Source organism: Nyctibius grandis, chromosome 1 (genome assembly GCF_013368605.1).
Source record: "Nyctibius grandis isolate bNycGra1 chromosome 1, bNycGra1.pri, whole genome shotgun sequence".
Lineage (NCBI taxonomy): Eukaryota > Metazoa > Chordata > Aves > Nyctibiiformes > Nyctibiidae > Nyctibius > Nyctibius grandis.
Window position 1 is genome coordinate 104,175,833 of NC_090658.1, and position 17,263 is coordinate 104,193,095.

The following is a 17,263-nucleotide window of genomic DNA, read 5'->3' on the forward strand; positions in this document are numbered from 1 at the left end:
TTGATTTTCTAATTGTCTAATCAGTTTATGAATGGGGATCAGGGAGTCTCGATTGGTGCGATATTGTCGTCGGTGCACCGTGGTAGTAGCAATTGGCACCTGTTGTTCTTCAACCTTCAGCAACCCCACAACAGAAGGATCTTCTGAGAGGCCAGGCAAGGTAGACAGCTGTTTAATGTGCTCAGTCTCTACAGCTGCTATACCAAAGGCCCATCTATACCCTTTGGGTCCTTGAAATACCCTCTCTTGAGGTAGTCTATGCCAAGGATGCACGGAGCATCTGGGCCAGTCACAACGGGGTGCTTTTTCCATTCATTTTTAGTTAGGCTCACTTCGGCCTCCAATACAGATAACACTTGAGATCCTCCTGTTACTCCTGAAATGCTGATAGATTCTGCCCCTTTATGATCCGATGGCATTAGGGTGCACTGTGCACCAGTGTCTACCAGGGCTCGATACCTTTGTGGTTTTAATGTGCCAGGCCATCGAATCCACACAGTCCAATAAATCCGGTTGTCCCTCTCCTCCACCTGGCTGGAGGCAGGGCCCCCCTAATTAAGAAATGGATTCATGCTGCTCACAGGGACTGGACCTTCATTTCTCCTATTCACACTTGGGAAAAAGTGATTTGAGGCCCATCTCCCCTGACTGGGGTCCTGCTCACTGGTAACTGGAGCAGCCATCCTCCTAGAAAAATTCTCTCTGGTATTTCTTTTAGCTTGCAACTCACGTACTCGTGCCTGTAGGGTACTGGTAGGTTGTCCATGCCATCTGCTCATATCCTCCCCATAACCACGCAGGGCAAACCACAGGATACCTCGTGATGTGTTCCTTTTCCTTTGAGCTGGTCCTGTAGGAGAACGTTTTGTCTTAACAGCTGCAACACGCGCCTGTGTAGGTAGAGAGTCAAGTTTATTCTCGATCATGGACAGTTTGTCTGACAGTTGTTTAAATGAGTCCTTGTTCTCCTTAGTCAGTTTTTCCACAGCCGAGATGCGTGCCTGCAGTGGGGAAGAAATACTATCTTCATACTGTCGCATACAGTTAGCCATTTCGCCCACAGTAGAATGTGCCATATCATCTTCTCCCCATACTAATATTGACAATGTATGGGTATATGTCGGTGGAGCATTCTTCACAACCTTCCGGAACATGGATCGGTTGCATTCCACTTCATCAGGATCTACAGGATCTACAATGTCCCGTGGGTGTCTATAAATGATCTCTTGCACAGCCAGTTCTCTAAGGTAGTTAATACCTTTTTCTATAGTGGTCCATTTGCTTAGGTGGCTCATAACATCATCTTTATAGGGATACCTGCTCTTTACAGCTGACAAGAGTCGCCTCCAGAGACTGACAGTGTTTGACTTTCTTGCGAGCGCTTTATCAATACCACCATCTCTGGACAGGGATCCCAACTGTCTGGCTTCTCTGCCATCCAATTGCATGCTGTCTGCCCCATTATCCCAGCATCGGAGCAACCAGGTAATAATAGGTTCACTGTCATAACGGCTGAAGTCTTTCCTTATATTTCTCAGGTCCTTCAGGGATAAGGAGTGGTAGGTTATCTCTACGTCCGAGTCCTCTTGTGATAGTTCTGCTTTAGAAGGACCTTTCTTCTGTGATGGGTCTGCTTTAAAAGGACGATCGAGGAAACCCCCATCTGTGTCAGGCCCTAACTCTGCCTGAGAAGGGCCCTCACCTGGGTCATATGATGGCTCTGCCTTAGAAGGCTCTGAGTCATCATCCTTCACTTCACGAGCTGATTTCTTTTGGTATTTCTTCCTGGTTACAGGAGCAATTGGCAGAGATTCGATAGATGTTGGAGTCTGAGTAGATGCAGTGGCTGTCTTGGGAGTGCTGAGAGTCTGAGTAGCTACAGTGGCCATCTTGGGGGGTGTAGCAGCTGTGGTACAGGCTGCCGAGGTTTCAGTGGGTTTAGTGGCTGTAGCGGCAGTACACACTGTAGGATCTGAGGCTGTAGCGGCAGTACACACTGTAGGATCTGAGGTGGCTGCATAACACTTACAACTGTCCCTGCACCGATATTTAATCTTATCCCACATCAGAAACACATTCAGGACAACCAAAAATAAAAACATGCCACCTAGACAGCACCATCCTAATTTCGCAAAATCTAGTGGAATCAGCTTGGCAGAAAAGGAGAAGGTACTATTTCCCAAAGTAAAACTGGAAGTGTAATCATTAACAGAATCAGCTAAAGGACGCCTGGAGCGTGCAGATGAAGTCGCTGCTACTGATTCGCGATTAAAGCTGCCCATCATTGTGTCATAGAGATAAGAGATCGGAATATTAACTGCCCAGTTTATCACAGCATAAATCAGTATCAAACCCCATACCAAAACAATACATTTCGACCAGCGCCCACTGCTAAACTGCATGTAAACATTCATAAGAAGCAAGCAATAACACAGTGCCCACGGCAGGTAAGGCATCATTGCAATACTCAATTGTGAAAGAAACTCCATAAAAAGATGAGATAACACAGCATTCAAAAATGACATCACCATCTTCACTATCTGTTTTAACTTTCCAACCCCTTGTAAATCTCAAAGGAAGAAATCTGATATTCTCTCAGCTGAGCTCTCCGGGTTTCCTCCCACCAGAGCCAGGATTCAACTTATCAGAGCAACCTGTTGGAACTTCTCTCGAGCCCCACGTTGGGCGCCAATAAATCTGTCACGGTTTAAAGCTGGGCCAGCTATTAACCAGGTGGCAGATGCTCTCTGTTAACCCTCTCCCCCCCCCCAAGGGAAAGGGAAAGGGAAAAGGGAGAGAGACTTATGGGTTGGAAAGTTAAAACAGTTTTAATAAACTAGAATAATGAAAAAGAATATAATAACAATAATAATAGAAATAACCAAATATATACAAATATGTACAAAACCAAGATCAAGAGCTTGGAAATCCTCCTCAGGCAGAATTGCTCCCCCCAGTACAGGCAGAGGGGAAAAGGCAGTACCTCCACCCAGCACGGGCAGAGGGGAAAATGCAGTAGCTCCACCCAGCACGGGCAGAGGGCAAAATGCAAAAGCTCCACTGCCATCACACCTGCAGGCTTTTAACTGGAGATTTGGCAAAGCTGGTACCAATCAGTGGGAGACAGGAGGGCCCCTCCCTCCTGGGCCCCACCTCCAGGAGGCAGTGGGTTAGTGATAAACAGGAAAGTGAGAATGACATGTATGGGATGGAATACCTTGCTGGTCAATCCTGGGTCACCTGCCCCGTCCACTACTCCCTGCAGGTACAACCCCCTTCGGCTCTTTACTCATAAGCAGTGACCTTGGGTTCTCTAAGACTATTTGGCCTGGTTTGAGCCAAACCAGGACACTCACTACTGCTAGGAACAGCATATGGTGCCCAGTTTGGCCCAGGATGGACTCTTGTACGATCTCATTGCCATTTTGAAAGACCTCAGTATCACACCAGAGCCTTGAAAGTCCATGAATATGGACCTTCTGTGATGATTTTTTTTTTTTTTTTTTTTTTTAAATTACTTATGTTACCTTTGACCAATCTGAAAACAGTATTTTTTTAATGTAAAATACCAGATCTGATTCGGTCTTCTAGTGATGGCAGTAGCTGCGGGAGTATTGTTTTGCTACCTGAGCTCATTGCTCATTCTCAGCCACACTACAAAGAGCCCAAGTCAATGAAACAGCTGCAGTTTTGTGGTACGGGGTCTTAAGGGATCTTGCTATTTTAGGCTTGCACAGATGGTCCTGATCGTAATGCGCTACAGTTCCTGCTCCGGGGAGCTCCGAGACTGCGAATGGGTTCTGTAGCAGTTGTACTGGCTAGTGACCATACCTCCATTTGTGGAGATGACTCTTGTACTGAAGTGACTGTTAGTGTTTCCCTAACGTGACTGTGTAGAATACATGTATATATTTCCCATCCATAAATGGGATGCTTTCTTATCCTGAGTCTATTGCTTTTCTTGTTTCTTCTCATTGAACATTGGAACAGGCTGCCCAGGGAAGTGATGGAGTCACCATCCCTGGAGGTAATTAAAAGACATGTAGATGTGGTGCTTAGGGATGTGGTTTAGTGGTGGGCTTGGCAGTGCTGGGTTAACAGTTGGACTTGATGATCTTAAAGGTTGGTTAGCATTCAAGGACTGCTTCTTCCGAGCTCAAGATCAGAGCATCCCAACAGGTAGGAAGTCAAGGAAGGGTACCAGGGGACCTGCATGGCTGAACAGGGAACTGCTGGGCAAACTCAAGTGGAAGAAGAGGGTGTACAGATCGTGGAAGGAGGGGCTGGCCACTTGGGAGGAATATAAGTCTGTTGTCAGAGGATGTAGGGAGGCAACTAGGAAAGCTAAGACCTGCTTGGAATTAAACCTTGCAAGAGAGGTCAAGGACAACAGAAAGGGCTTCTTCAAATACATTGCAGGTAAAGCCAACACTAGAGGCAATGTAGGCCCACTGATGAATGAGGTGGGGGTCCTGGAGACAGAGGATAAAAAGAAGGCGGAGTTACTGAATGCCTTCTTTGCCTCTGTCTATACTGTTGGAGGCTGTCCTGAGGAGCCCCGGACCCCTGAGGCCTCAGAAGAAGTCAGGATAGAGGAGGAATCTGTCTTGGTTGATGAGGGCTGGGTCAGGGACCAATTAAGCAACCTGGACGTCCATAAATCCATGGGCCCTGATGGGATGCACCCGCGGGTGCTGAGGGAGCTGGCGGAAGTCATTGCTAGGCCACTCTCCATCATCTTTGCTAAGTCGTGGGCAACGGGAGAGGTGCCTGAGGACTGGAGGAAAGCGAATGTCACTCCAGTCTTCAAAAAGGGCAAGAAGGAGGACCCGGGTAACTATAGACCGGTCAGCCTCACCTCCATCCCCGGAAAGGTGATGGAGCAACTTGTTCTTGGTGCTGTCTCTAGGCACATCAAGGATAGGGGGATCATTAGGGGCACTCAGCATGGCTTCACCAAGGGGAAGTCTTGCTCAACCAACTTGATAGCCTTTTATGAGGATGTAACCCGGTGGATAAATGATGGTAAAGCTGTGGATGTGGTCTATCTCGATTTCAGTAAAGCGTTTGACACGGTCTCCCACAGCATCCTCGCAGCTAAACTGAGGAAGTGTGGTCTAGATGATCGGGTAGTGAGGTGGATTGTGAACTGGCTGAAGGAAAGAAGCCAGAGAGTAGTGGTCAGTGGGACAGAGTCCAGTTGGAGGCCTGTGTCTAGCGGAGTCCCGCAAGGGTCGGTTCTGGGACCAGTTCTATTCAATATATTCATTAATGACTTGGATGAGGGATTAGAGTGCACTGTCAGCAAGTTCGCTGATGACACAAAACTGGGAGGAGTGGCTGACGCGCCGGAAGGCTGCGCAGCCATTCAGAGAGACCTGGACAGGCTGGAGAGTTGGGCGGGGAGAAATTTAATGAAATATAACAAGGGCAAGTGTAGAGTCCTGCATCTGGGCAAGAACAACCCCATGTACCAGTACAAGTTGGGGGCAGAGCTGTTGGAGAGCAGCGCAGGGGAAAGGGACCTGGGGGTCCTAGTGGACAACAGGATGACCATGAGCCAGCAGTGTGCCCTTGTGGCCAAGAAGGCCAATGGCATCCTGGGGTGTATTAGAAGGGGTGTGGTTAGCAGGTCAAGAGAGGTTCTCCTCCCCCTCTACTCTGCCCTGGTGAGGCCGCATCTGGAGTATTGTGTCCAGTTCTGGGCCCCTCAGTTCAAGAAGGACAGGGAACTGCTAGAGAGAGTCCAGCGCAGAGCCACGAAGATGATTAAGGGAGTGGAACATCTCCCTTATGAGGAGAGGCTGAGGGAGCTGGGTCTCTTTAGCTTGGAGAAGAGGAGACTGAGGGGTGACCTCATTAATGTTTATAAATATGTAAAGGGCAAGTGTCATGAGGATGGAGCCAGGCTCTTCTCAGTGACATCCCTTGACAGGACAAGGGGCAATGGGTGCAAGCTGGAACACAGGAGGTTCCACTTAAATTTGAAGAAGAACTTCTTTACGGTGAGGGTGACTGAACACTGGAAGAGGCTGCCCAGAGAGGTTGTGGAGTCTCCTTCTCTGGAGACATTCCAAACCCGCCTGGACGCGTTCCTGTGTGATATGGTCTAGGCAATCCTGCCCCGGCAGGGGGATTGGACTAGATGATCTTTCAAGGTCCCTTCCAATCTCTAACATTCTGTGATTCTGTGAAAGGTCCTTGCCAACCAAAACAATTCTATGATTCTGTGATTTTTCAGTATTTTGTGGGCAATCATTGATGCTAACTACCATGCCAAGGAGTGAACTGTTGGCAGTGGCTGGGTCCCATATCTGGGTTAGTGAACATCCATGTCTGTATTATAGAGGGTTAAAAGAAAGAGGGTCCTTTCTCTGACCGAAGCTGTAGTTCATCCTTGCGTGTTGAAACAAGGGTGATATTCCAGTCAAAAAGCATAGTGATTAAAAAAGCCAGAGTAAGAGTAGTAAGAGATTTTCTGTTGGTAAATACTTTAATAATTAGTTAGGTTTTAGAGGCTATAAGTAGTAGATATAGCTCTTAAAAGTTTGCCTTGATCATTTTAGTACATTTTAGGGAACAGTCGACTTTTTCTAGGCAGTTTCTAGGCTTTTTTGTTAGTAGTGCTGCTATGGTACCAGCGGGGCTGTTGCCCTGGAGGAACTCACCTGGAGCTTCTGCTCAAGAAACTTTTGCATGACATGCTGTGATGTACTGCAAAAACATTTGCGTGCTGTTATTTTAATTAGACATTTCAGAGCTTTTACAGGCTATTCTGTTTTTAAACATTATTAGAATGCTAGTTTTACAAAGCTGTCCATAAAAAAAATCTTTTGCATCATTTGTAGAGCTGTTGAAAACCCTTTTCTTTTTTCTTTTTTACCTACAGATGAGCGGGACAAAGTACAAAAGAAGACCTTCACAAAATGGATAAATCAGCATCTTATGAAGGTCAGTTGTTATTTCTGTGATGTCTGGATGACTGATGACTACAACAGTGATTGTATGTTTTACTAAATGTTTGATTTCAGGATGCAGCTGTGTTACATATAATAAGGAAGATCTTAAATTGTGACATTTATGCATGTACTTTGAGGAGTCATGAGGGAGTTGAAATGCTGCTGTCTTGATATCCCAAGGTGATCTATTTGAATACTTGCATTGAAATTAAAATGAGTCAAAGTTTAAGGGACGTTATTTCTTTTTACAAAGCTTGACTCTTTTCTGGCATTAGACTCTCATGGTTGTAGCGCCACAGCTAAGGCAAATGAAAAAAATGTAATTTTTTTTTAAGTACCATGTTGAGGACAGGGAAATGACCTTTGGAAGGGTAGCTCTAGATCATCCTGTGGCATCAGTATGCTGCTCGTGGATTTGAAATAGAGGCTTTCTAGGGGTGAAAGTAACTTTTCAATATCTTTCTTTTGAATAGCAGAGAACTTTGCCTCAGGGACAGAGCACATCATTTTAACAACATGTGCAGCTTTTAGTCAACAGAGATCTAAAAGCCACGAGTTCACCTTCACTGCATGGCCCTTCAGTTCTAAATTTAATCTGCTGTTTCAGTGCCAGCTGTCTAGCCCAGACATTTCTCTGGAGAAACAGATTATATGATTATTTAACATAACTTGCTTTGATTTTTTTTTTATTATTATTTTTTTTTAATTCAGAGGTAGAATTCATGTAGAAGTCACATTAAATAAAAAGGTATCTGCAAACTATCAGAGTTGAGATTTAATTAATGAGTATAATGTTCAGACACTGCTGGAAAGATTTGCTTGTGTTTGTGGTTTTTTTTTTTTTTTTTTTTTTTTTTTTTTAGGAGCAACTTACTCTTGTGGCTGTACTTGTAGGTATTTGAGAAATATTGGACACTGAAGCAGAACGATATTTCTTCAGGGATGTTTAAAATCAACTTTTTTTTTTTGTTTTTTTTTGGCTCTTCAGACCTTTAGAAGATGCAGAATTCTGGTTTCACATCTTTTAAAAATTTGAAACCAGGGTAGCTCTTGGAAATGGCATGACTTGGGGATCTAGCAAAGTCCAGATGTGAAGTTGGTCCCAGTTTTGTCTTTAGCAAGAGACCTCTCTTCCAGAGTGGTCTTTTGATCCTTCCCACCATGATTGAGCCATCAGGAGTGGTCATGACATCAGCCCTTGTGCAGCAGTGGCTATGCACAACCTTTCTGTGGGCAGGATGAGCCTGGAGTGGCAGAATGGCTTTTAATACTGCTCATACCAATAGGTTTTCCTTTGTGGATTTGCTAGACACAAAAGAATCTTGCTGCGTAGAAACAGCTGCTCCAAGGACCCCTTCTATGTAGACATCTCCTCACCGTAATCGTGAAATACCTGAGTGGCCCCATGTCCTTGCAGATGAGAAAAGACAAGAGGCAGCAGAGCTGCAGCCTTCCCTTTCTGGATTTTTACCTCATATTTGCAATATGAGAAATGTATCCATTGTCCAGTACTTCAGGCAAATTAGATTTAAAGAAAAAAACATACAGGAAGATTGCCAGTACTATGGCAGCAAAATGCAATCTCCAGATTAACCATCAGGCATTTCTTCTTCTATTTGAAGATAATTGTTACTGTGTTTATAGAGGCTATGATCTTTTTCTGTATTAAAGATGCATTTTAAAGATGCAATTTTAATTTCTGTGGGAAGCAGAAAAGCCTATCTGAAGCTTTTTTTGGAGACCAGTCCTTTAATACAAGCTCAAAACGGTGCCTGTTTTTACAGAAGAGCAGTGTATTAAAAATTACATTCGTATACACCATTATTTTACATGATTTTAAAACACGCACAGTCATCGTTGCCATACTGTCTACCTCTTGGGAGTAGCTTAAAAAAGATTTAGACTCTAAACCTGTAAGGAAATCGGGGTAAAGGGTTCACACTAAATCCTTTTGACTTGCTTGCCAAGGTCAGTGGCCTTCAGCCTTCATCTTCAAATCGTTCTTAGTGTGAGTGATTTTAGAGATACATATACATAAATAGAGAGAGAGATGTGTGTGTGTGTGTCTGTACTGCTGGCCTTGATTTTCATCTCAGGTTGCTCGCTTTAGAATTCAGGGATTGTTAACTCACACAAATATAGTTTGACTATGGCTCTTCCATTAGCTCAGAATTTATGTAGCAGCTCAACTTTACCTTTTGGAAGTACTCAGTTTGAAAGCAGCTGGTGATACAGTTGTCAAATTTCTGTTCTTAGAGGATTGTTTCTAGGACAGTGACTTGCATGGAAATTAAAATCAATCCTTCAAATCCTTCACATGCTCTCTCTTAAGACAGACACAAGAGCATGTTTAGAAAATACTATATAATGGAGGGAATACAAAAAAGTATCCCCATAAAATGAGTGCGTTTCTAGCAGAGTCTCTAGACCTGTCCTGTCTATGCATTAAGTTGAATTTGAGTCCTAGTTTTCAGCTTTATTAATATTATATTATTATTATTATTATTATATTAATACAAAATACATGCAACTCGTATTTGCCCATTCACTGCTGACACCTTGTTGCAGACAAAAAAAAAAATCAGCTTGTATCCGGCATCTCAATAGCTTTATTTGAGCTAGTTATCCAGACTTCTTTTGTAGGTAGGAGAGAGAACAGGCCCTTCTAGATGTCTCAGACATCTACTACCTTAGGGGGAGATGAATTGTGTCCTAGTAGTGCTTTTGCTCCACTGAGTGAAAAAGGAGGTCAATGTGCTTTATCTGTCACTGTGTAGAGTTCAACAAGAAATGGAAAGGATGAAGGTGATCATGGAAATTATGAGCGATCATGGAAAGCACCAGACCATGCATGTGGGCAGGACCCTCGCTTACAGGCACAGGGATGGATTGCGTTTTTCTTTCATCTTTTTTTCCATCCTACTTATCTTCTTTACATTCTCTGTCCCCTGTTTCTTTTTTGGCTTTCTTTTCTCTGTTTGTCTTTTCTCCTGTTGTCTCTTTTTATTTTTTCCCACTTGTTTAATTCTTTCCTTGCTCAGTTTAGTTAATCTCCTATTCTTCTGCAGTCCTTGGGAAAATACTGGACTTTTATCCCTTTATAGCAGTATATCCAGAAGAGTTTTCTTCTAGGTCAGCAGCACAATGTTTTTACAAGTTACCATCATTCGTAGGGGGATGGCATGGAAACCTACTGTCATTCTTCTAATTAAATTCTGTATTTATGGGATTCACTGAGACATCACAAACAACAAGATGGCTGAGAAATGTTTACCCTTCTGCCCTTTGTGGCACATCTTTAGTTGCATTGTATTCAAAGCATGTAAGTGTGTAGTGTATAAAATTCAGTGCATAAGATTAGTGCCTTTTCAGTTCAGTTGACTAGTTAAGCACGTATTTGAGTACTTTGCTAGATTAGAAACATAGTCATTGCAGAAATATTTTCTGCAAATGATCTTGAGATACATAGTTTTACAGACAGGTACATAATGTGTTATTTGCAAAATTAAACTGTTTAAGTTATCTTTGAATTCCACAGTTTAAGATTAAGTGGACTGTCACTACATTTTTTAAATGCTGAAGTTTTTCTTTTGAATTGATAATAGATTTTCTGAGGACTGATTAGAGCATTGCACTTGCTAAGGCTACTGTTTAATGTCTGATGGTGGGGCTCCAGTTTAGATGTTATCTTTTACTTCTTGTTGACATACAGGCTGGAGAGGTGAGATACTGGACTTTAGACTCTCCTTCTGCTGTGGTATGAGCTTCCAGGGAGGAACTCGCATGCCAGCATAGCATGGCTGTGGGGTAGAGATCTCCTCTCTTAACTCCTCTAAACCTGCCTCTGCTTTCAGCAAGTGTTTGACTTTGCTGTTGTCAAACCAGGATGTTAAAGTCTAGCACCTGTTACAGCAGTAAGTAACCCTTGACATAACAAGAACAGGTACATTTGTGGAAGAAAGGGGTTTCATTCTGGTGTAGCGTTTGCATGGTCCTAAAGCACCCAAAGAGAAATCCAAGTTCCACTAAAGCCTAGAAATTCTTCCTGGCACTCCTTTGAATCCCAGACCCCGAAACTTAAGGAAAGAGTGAAAGAAGTGTGAAATCCAGAGGGAGAATGAGATAAAAGTGGGAAAATGAAAAAGTTGTTGATGAAAAAGGAGTAAAAGCAGACAAATACTTGTCACTCATTTCCTTTCTCAAACCAATTGAAAAAAATTTTTATAGTGCCAGATCTAAGTCTCAAGAGATTAAACAGGATATTTTTAAGTACTTAAAGTTTTTTATCAGGAATTATGATGTACAGAAAATGGGACTAAAGGCAAGGCTAGGTCAGAGACTGGCTAGGTCAGTGCTCTGATGGGAAAATACAAGGAACACCCAGGTATTTTCCCTCCAAGGGTATTTTTCCATCCTTTTTCATGGAAGAAAAAGTTGTAGAGAGTCTTAACTGAACTTTTAGTGGCAATGCTGGACTCTGCAGTGCCTGAGCAGCTTCCTGGAGAGGGGGAGGCTGTCCTGCCCGTGGCGCCGATAGGGAGCCCTGGTGCCCCCTGCAGTGCAGCTTGGCTTGGGACCCTCAACAAGCTGGGCTTTGGGAGAAAACTGCTGGTGATGGGAGCAATGGGTAGCGTCCCTGCACAGTCATTAGTTGCTCCAAAAGTCACTTTTAAAGGTCCTATGAGCAAGAAGGTTTTTATAAGTAGCTGGACAAAATGCTTTTACAACTACTGTTTTTAAGGTCCATGTTCAAAATCCTGTACTGTGTTGCAGTGGTAGCACATTAGAGAGCAAGCAGCTTTTTGTTGTGTAAAGACTGAATGAATAATTCAGAATAGAAACCTGAAGTTATTGATTCCTGTGTGTCCTTGAGGCAGCAAGTGGTTTGTAAGTGGTCACTTAGGTCGGTTGCTTCATGAAATGTTCAGGTATGCGCTTAATGGCAGAGGAACCATTCCTGATACAGTGCAGTCGTTCCTTTGCTGAAAGTTGGCACTTCACGGACACTAGTGGTTATCATTTTAGACAGCACTATTCTGCAGTATCTTCTTTTTAGCCATGCAGTTAATATGTTATTTAAAATTCCCCACCTCCTTATCTTGTAGAAATCAATGCTTTTTAGCTCTACATTTATAGTTATTTTAAGGGATGAGACGCCTGGTGTTAGTCTAACAGTAGTGAACGTTTTTTAAAAAAAGTCTCAATTTAACACCTTTCATTTTTGAAACATACTTGGAAAAAGCATATTTTGGGTTTCTTGTGTTAAGGAAAATAAGATGAAGATTGCTTGCTGTGCTAGTGCATCTAAATGAGTCTTCTGTGTATTTCTCCTAGTTAATTCTGTCAGCTGCTGCAAACTGTGCTGGGAGCAAACCCTGTAAAATCCCACTTCCAACACTGCACGCAGCTTCCTTTAGGCATTGGGTGCAGCTGAAGTATCAGTATTTCCTCCTCTGTTTTATATTTCAGTTGTTCAGCAAGGCCTATTGTCTTCTTGGTAGACAGAAGAATATTTCTGGTTTTCTCCTAGAAATTTTGCTGTTGTGTGTTCAGAACTATTCTAAAAGGTCTTGAAGTGTTTTTTTCTTCGAGATGTGCTCCTTCCAGAAAATATAGTAAAATAACTCTTGAAGAAAGAAGATCATCAGTTATTAGTGTAAAGTAGTATTTGATTTTGTTATTATCCCTGGAAATATAGATGATTATAGTTTATTCATGCTACGTTGCATAAAAATTTCTCAAAAATCTTCCACTTGGAGGTAAACTGCACAGCATCTTTCATCTGCTTAGTATAATCTATAGCTGTTTGCAAAGAAGATCAGCAAGCAAACTCAGGAGTCCTTTTTTTGGTGTTTAATCAAAGTTTAGACGAGGGAGGAAGGTAACCAGGAGATGGTGAGGAAAAGTAGTGATGGAATGCCAGAAGTTAAAGCTGAAAAAGAGGAGGAAATTTCTACAAAGTTTCAGAGGCTTACGATAAACCTCATCACAAAATCTCTCTGCAAGTAAATAAATCCAAGTCAATAAAAACTGTGCCACAGATTTCAAGTTTATTTGATCCTCTTAATGCATGCAGACCTCACGACCAATTGGGAGCAGGAAAGAGAATAATTGAAAACAGTAAATTAAATATGCATGAAATGTATGATAGCTTGAGTGCATCAGTATTTTAATGGCATGTAGCACTATTGAACCAGCATGTTTTATAATCCTTTTTATTGTGGTGGTTGAGGTTTTTTTTAAATTGTTATATATAGGTGCTCATATATGAAAGAATGAGTATAAGGAGAATTAAGTCTACCATGAGATTACTGTATGATGAAATAGAACTACAAGAATCAATATGTTTCCTATGGTAGACTAATATATTAATATATTAATTCATTCTCTTTTTGTGGGTTCATTGTTTGCAATTCACTCTCAGCATAGATTTTATTTAGTATTATTTATTCCTTGGAGATCACAAGAGATAAAATTCTACCATTTGCAATTAAGTGTTGGCTTTTTAATTAATTGTTAAATTATGCATGGAATTATTTTATCTATATACTTTTGATGTATCCACATTTAATAATCATTTCTGTATCAGTTTAGAAATACTCTGGCTTGATCTTACTCCCATGGGGCCAGTGTAACTGTGCCATTGGCTCCAGTGGGCATAGTATTTGTCCCAATATGTGGGCTCCAGACAGTAAGCAACCTCCAACATTCAGTCACAAATGTTACCAAAATATTTTATTCTGCCATAGTATGTCGTATACTTTGGAAAGCCATTGCCCTGAGGTGATGTAGATGTGTGACTACGTGGGGACCTAAAAAGGTATCAGAATAAATGTAAAGAATATATTGTCTGCTAAAGGCTTTTGTAGTGCTTTGAACAAGGAAATTTAAAGATAGTAACATAATGTTTAAAATTGTCATCTACCTGCTGGAATACAGTACCTTGGCTTTAATCAGAATAACGTCATGTCTGTCAACGTTATATTTTAAGTTTGAGGCAGGTGTGGAGTGTTATTGCTTTTGGTCTGAGTTAGTTTATTGCTGTAGTTTTAAGCCAGATTTATTGGCTGCATTTGATTTTATTAGCATTACATTTGCATACTTTAAACAGTTCATCCCTGATAAGGTATATTTGGTGACACATAGTACAGGGCTGGAAAGGAGAGGGCAAGTTGGAAGCATAAAGGGTGAAGAAAAGTTGTGGCACTGTGTAACTGAAACACCGCAGTGTGTCTCTGGCCAAAGATAAAACAGGACCAAAGGAGACAGTGGTTGCTGTCAGTTTGAGGTGTTGAATTGGAAGAAGGAGGTCAACAGTAGATTTTTTTTTTGGTCACTAGCTAGCATCAGGAGAACAGGACTGTGTGGCAATGGGGAAAATGGTTTATCCTCATAACTGACAGGAAGGGCAGATGTGGAGGTCTGCATTTAAAAACCTACATAGGTGCCCTCTGTAGCCTGTGCAAGAAGGAGGCATTGCATCATTCCCAAGATGTGCAAACCAGGTCAGGGCATCCTTGCTGTTGTTTTCCCTGTCTGCTGCAGGAGTTGGGGTGGCTGACTCCGGTGTGGACACGTGTCTTGTGTCCACCAGAGAGAAGTGCCAGCCAGAGAGACCTTCAGCCTGTCAGGTTCAGAAAGTCACTAGCAAAACTACTAGTTAGTTTGGTCTGGACTGATCGGGAGGGATTGCTTCAAAATTTAAAAAGGGACGGTAACTTAACAGCAAGTAATTGCAAAATCCCAGGCTCACCTTTCAAAGAAAAGAGAGAAGTGAGAAGTAAAAAAAAGGACAATGAAATTCTAAGCAGCAGAACTGGGGAAAGCAGTAGATAGGGTCTCCTGGGGAAGTAATCCAGGCGAGGGAGGAATGTCAGAGATCTGGCAGTCATTGTCAACGTTTGTGTTGGAGGCACAAAGGCAGGCTGCAGACAGGCACGACAGATAGCAGGCATCGTATAGAATATACTGCTGCTTTTAAGAGATGTGTGAAATACAAAGGAGCCATACAAGAAGTGGAAATAAGGGCAGCAGGACTAAAGATTTGTATGTAGGAGTTAGTAAAGCATGGTGGGGTAAAATCAGACAAGTAAAAGGTCCAAAAGGAGTTAGTGTGACATAAAAGTCCACAGGAGAAAGGTTCTGTAATTATGTCAGAATATGAAGAAGAAAGGAGATGTGCGGATGCATTACCAAGGAAAAAAATCAGGTGTAGTATTGAATGGTGCAGAAGAGTCTGAGTTACTCCAGCCTCTTCAGTCTACAAAATACTGATTTGGCAAAACATGTTTTAATAAAATGAGTGTAAAATTCAGATAAGGAAAGAGCAGATCAAAGAATATTCAGATAAGTTATCTGCTTTCTGATTGCACAGCTTCATTCACCCAACAGTTAGGAACTAATTGAAGTGATTTATAACATTTTTTCATTCTATTTAAGAATTCAGAGAGGACAGGGGACTCCTTGGAGTCTGCAGTTGTAGTAAGCATAATACCTCTTTCCCAAGCAGAAGAAAAGAATGAGGAGTTACAGACTTCACAGGGTAATTTGTCTCCCTCGGAAGACAGTGGAACAAATTACTGAACTATCGCTTATCCCATCTTTGACTGGACAACTGGGCTTTGAAAGCAAATGAGCAAAGGGAAAGCAGTGTACATGGTGTATCTACATTTTTTGACATGCTACCACGTGTAGTCTCATTAGCAGTTTACTGTCACAAAATTTGAATGAAGGAATCCCAGATATAGTTTGCTTGGACATTGCCATCAGTAACAGCTGCAGCTAGAGCTGGCACTCGGAAGAACCAGTGCCATCAGTTGTGGCTGCTGTCGTGGCTGCCATCAGGTGCTGCAGCAGCATCGTATGGTTCAGTGAGCTACCCCGTAAAGTGAAACTTAGTGGTGTTTGTGTTGTATTCTTCATTAATCTGTGTTTATTCCTTTGTAAGTAAAATATTTTAAAAAGGGGACAGGATAAGTGTCACAAGTGGGGCTTTAAGCAGGTTGTGAGTCACACTTCAGTTATCATCAGTAATATGTGCTGAGGCACTATCTCCTAACAGCTAGAAAATGTGATAGAGATGTGGAGAGGGTTTTAGAATTCATTTTTTAAATCTTTTTAAGATTTTATAAATATCTTTATATAGTCTTACACACAAAAGTATTTCAACAAAGAGTACTGCATTGAGGGGAAAAAATCATAAAAGGTTACTGAGGTGCAAAACACAGGAGAGAGATGGACATGCTGCGCATGAAAATCACAACTGGTGCAAGAAGTGTTGATGGGCTGGGAGCATGCATGGAGTTGCGTGGGACCTCGCATGACATATGCCGTACATGGCATCTGGCCCCCATGCTCCCTGAGGGCTGTCTGTAGAATGAAGGTTACTTTGGTGAAACAGATACTAAAGCTGGCTGGATATTTCTGAAACTTAAATTAATATTTAGGACTTTAAATTGTAGCTCTAACGGAGTAGATGTCCATTTTATGTTAGTGGATACCCATTGCTGCTGAGCTGGTGAATCTGTGCAGCATGGGCTCCGCTCGGATGGATTAACTGATCCTAATATGCAAAGTTACAAGCAGCTGAGCAAGACTGTGCATGTGTTAATAACAGTGAGGGTAGTGCTGTGAGAATGATGATGAATAAGCAGAATGGGACCCATGGAGGTATTCTGAGTGGCTGGACCAGTGTTGGGTGGAGAGAACCTTTCAGCCCATTCTTCAAAAAGATTTGAGATGTGTGAGCTGGAATGGAGACAAGATTTACTTTTCCATAGGAGGCGGAAAGAAGGATTTTTGACATTTAGGACATTTGGTTAAACTTGTTCTGTACAATAATGGTGTTTCAGATATCACACAACTGCCGAAATCCAGAAAAGGGCTCATGGGTGTGCATGTTTATATCCTACTCTTTGATATGTCAGTAAGATTATGCAACTGCTCGCATACTTACTGATTTGGGGATCAGGAGAATATTAGAATGCATTTCATGAAACCAAATATAGGAAGATAAGAAAAATGTAAGGACAAGATTTAGCAGTGGCCTGATTTTTTTTTTTAATTGAGCAACAATATATTTACCTTAAAGTGACACAAGTATCTTTTTTGTGATTATTAAGAGTTATCCAGAGATGTGTGAAATAATTGAAGGCTGGGGGCAAAATGCAAAATAGAGCATGCAAAAGCAATGGATTAATAGGACGATAGAGTTATTTGGAAGAGATGTGAAGGTTAATGTAGTAACAAAACAAACCAAAAAATCGTGACTGATACAAGCTTAGATACAAGGACAGCGCTTTAGA

At 42.0% G+C, this 17,263-nt stretch overlaps 1 protein-coding gene across 11 annotated transcripts in view; it reads left to right on the forward strand.

Moving 5' to 3' along the window:
• The window catches only part of DST (dystonin), a 326,171-nt gene that overhangs the window by 101,302 nt on the left and 207,606 nt on the right, over positions 1 to 17,263 (forward strand). For all 11 annotated transcript variants that reach the window (XM_068410532.1, XM_068410453.1, XM_068410484.1 and 8 more), the window contains one exon: positions 6,890 to 6,951. In XM_068410532.1, the coding sequence (XP_068266633.1) occupies positions 6,890 to 6,951 (62 nt within the window). The remainder of the gene's footprint in view (positions 1 to 6,889; positions 6,952 to 17,263) is intronic.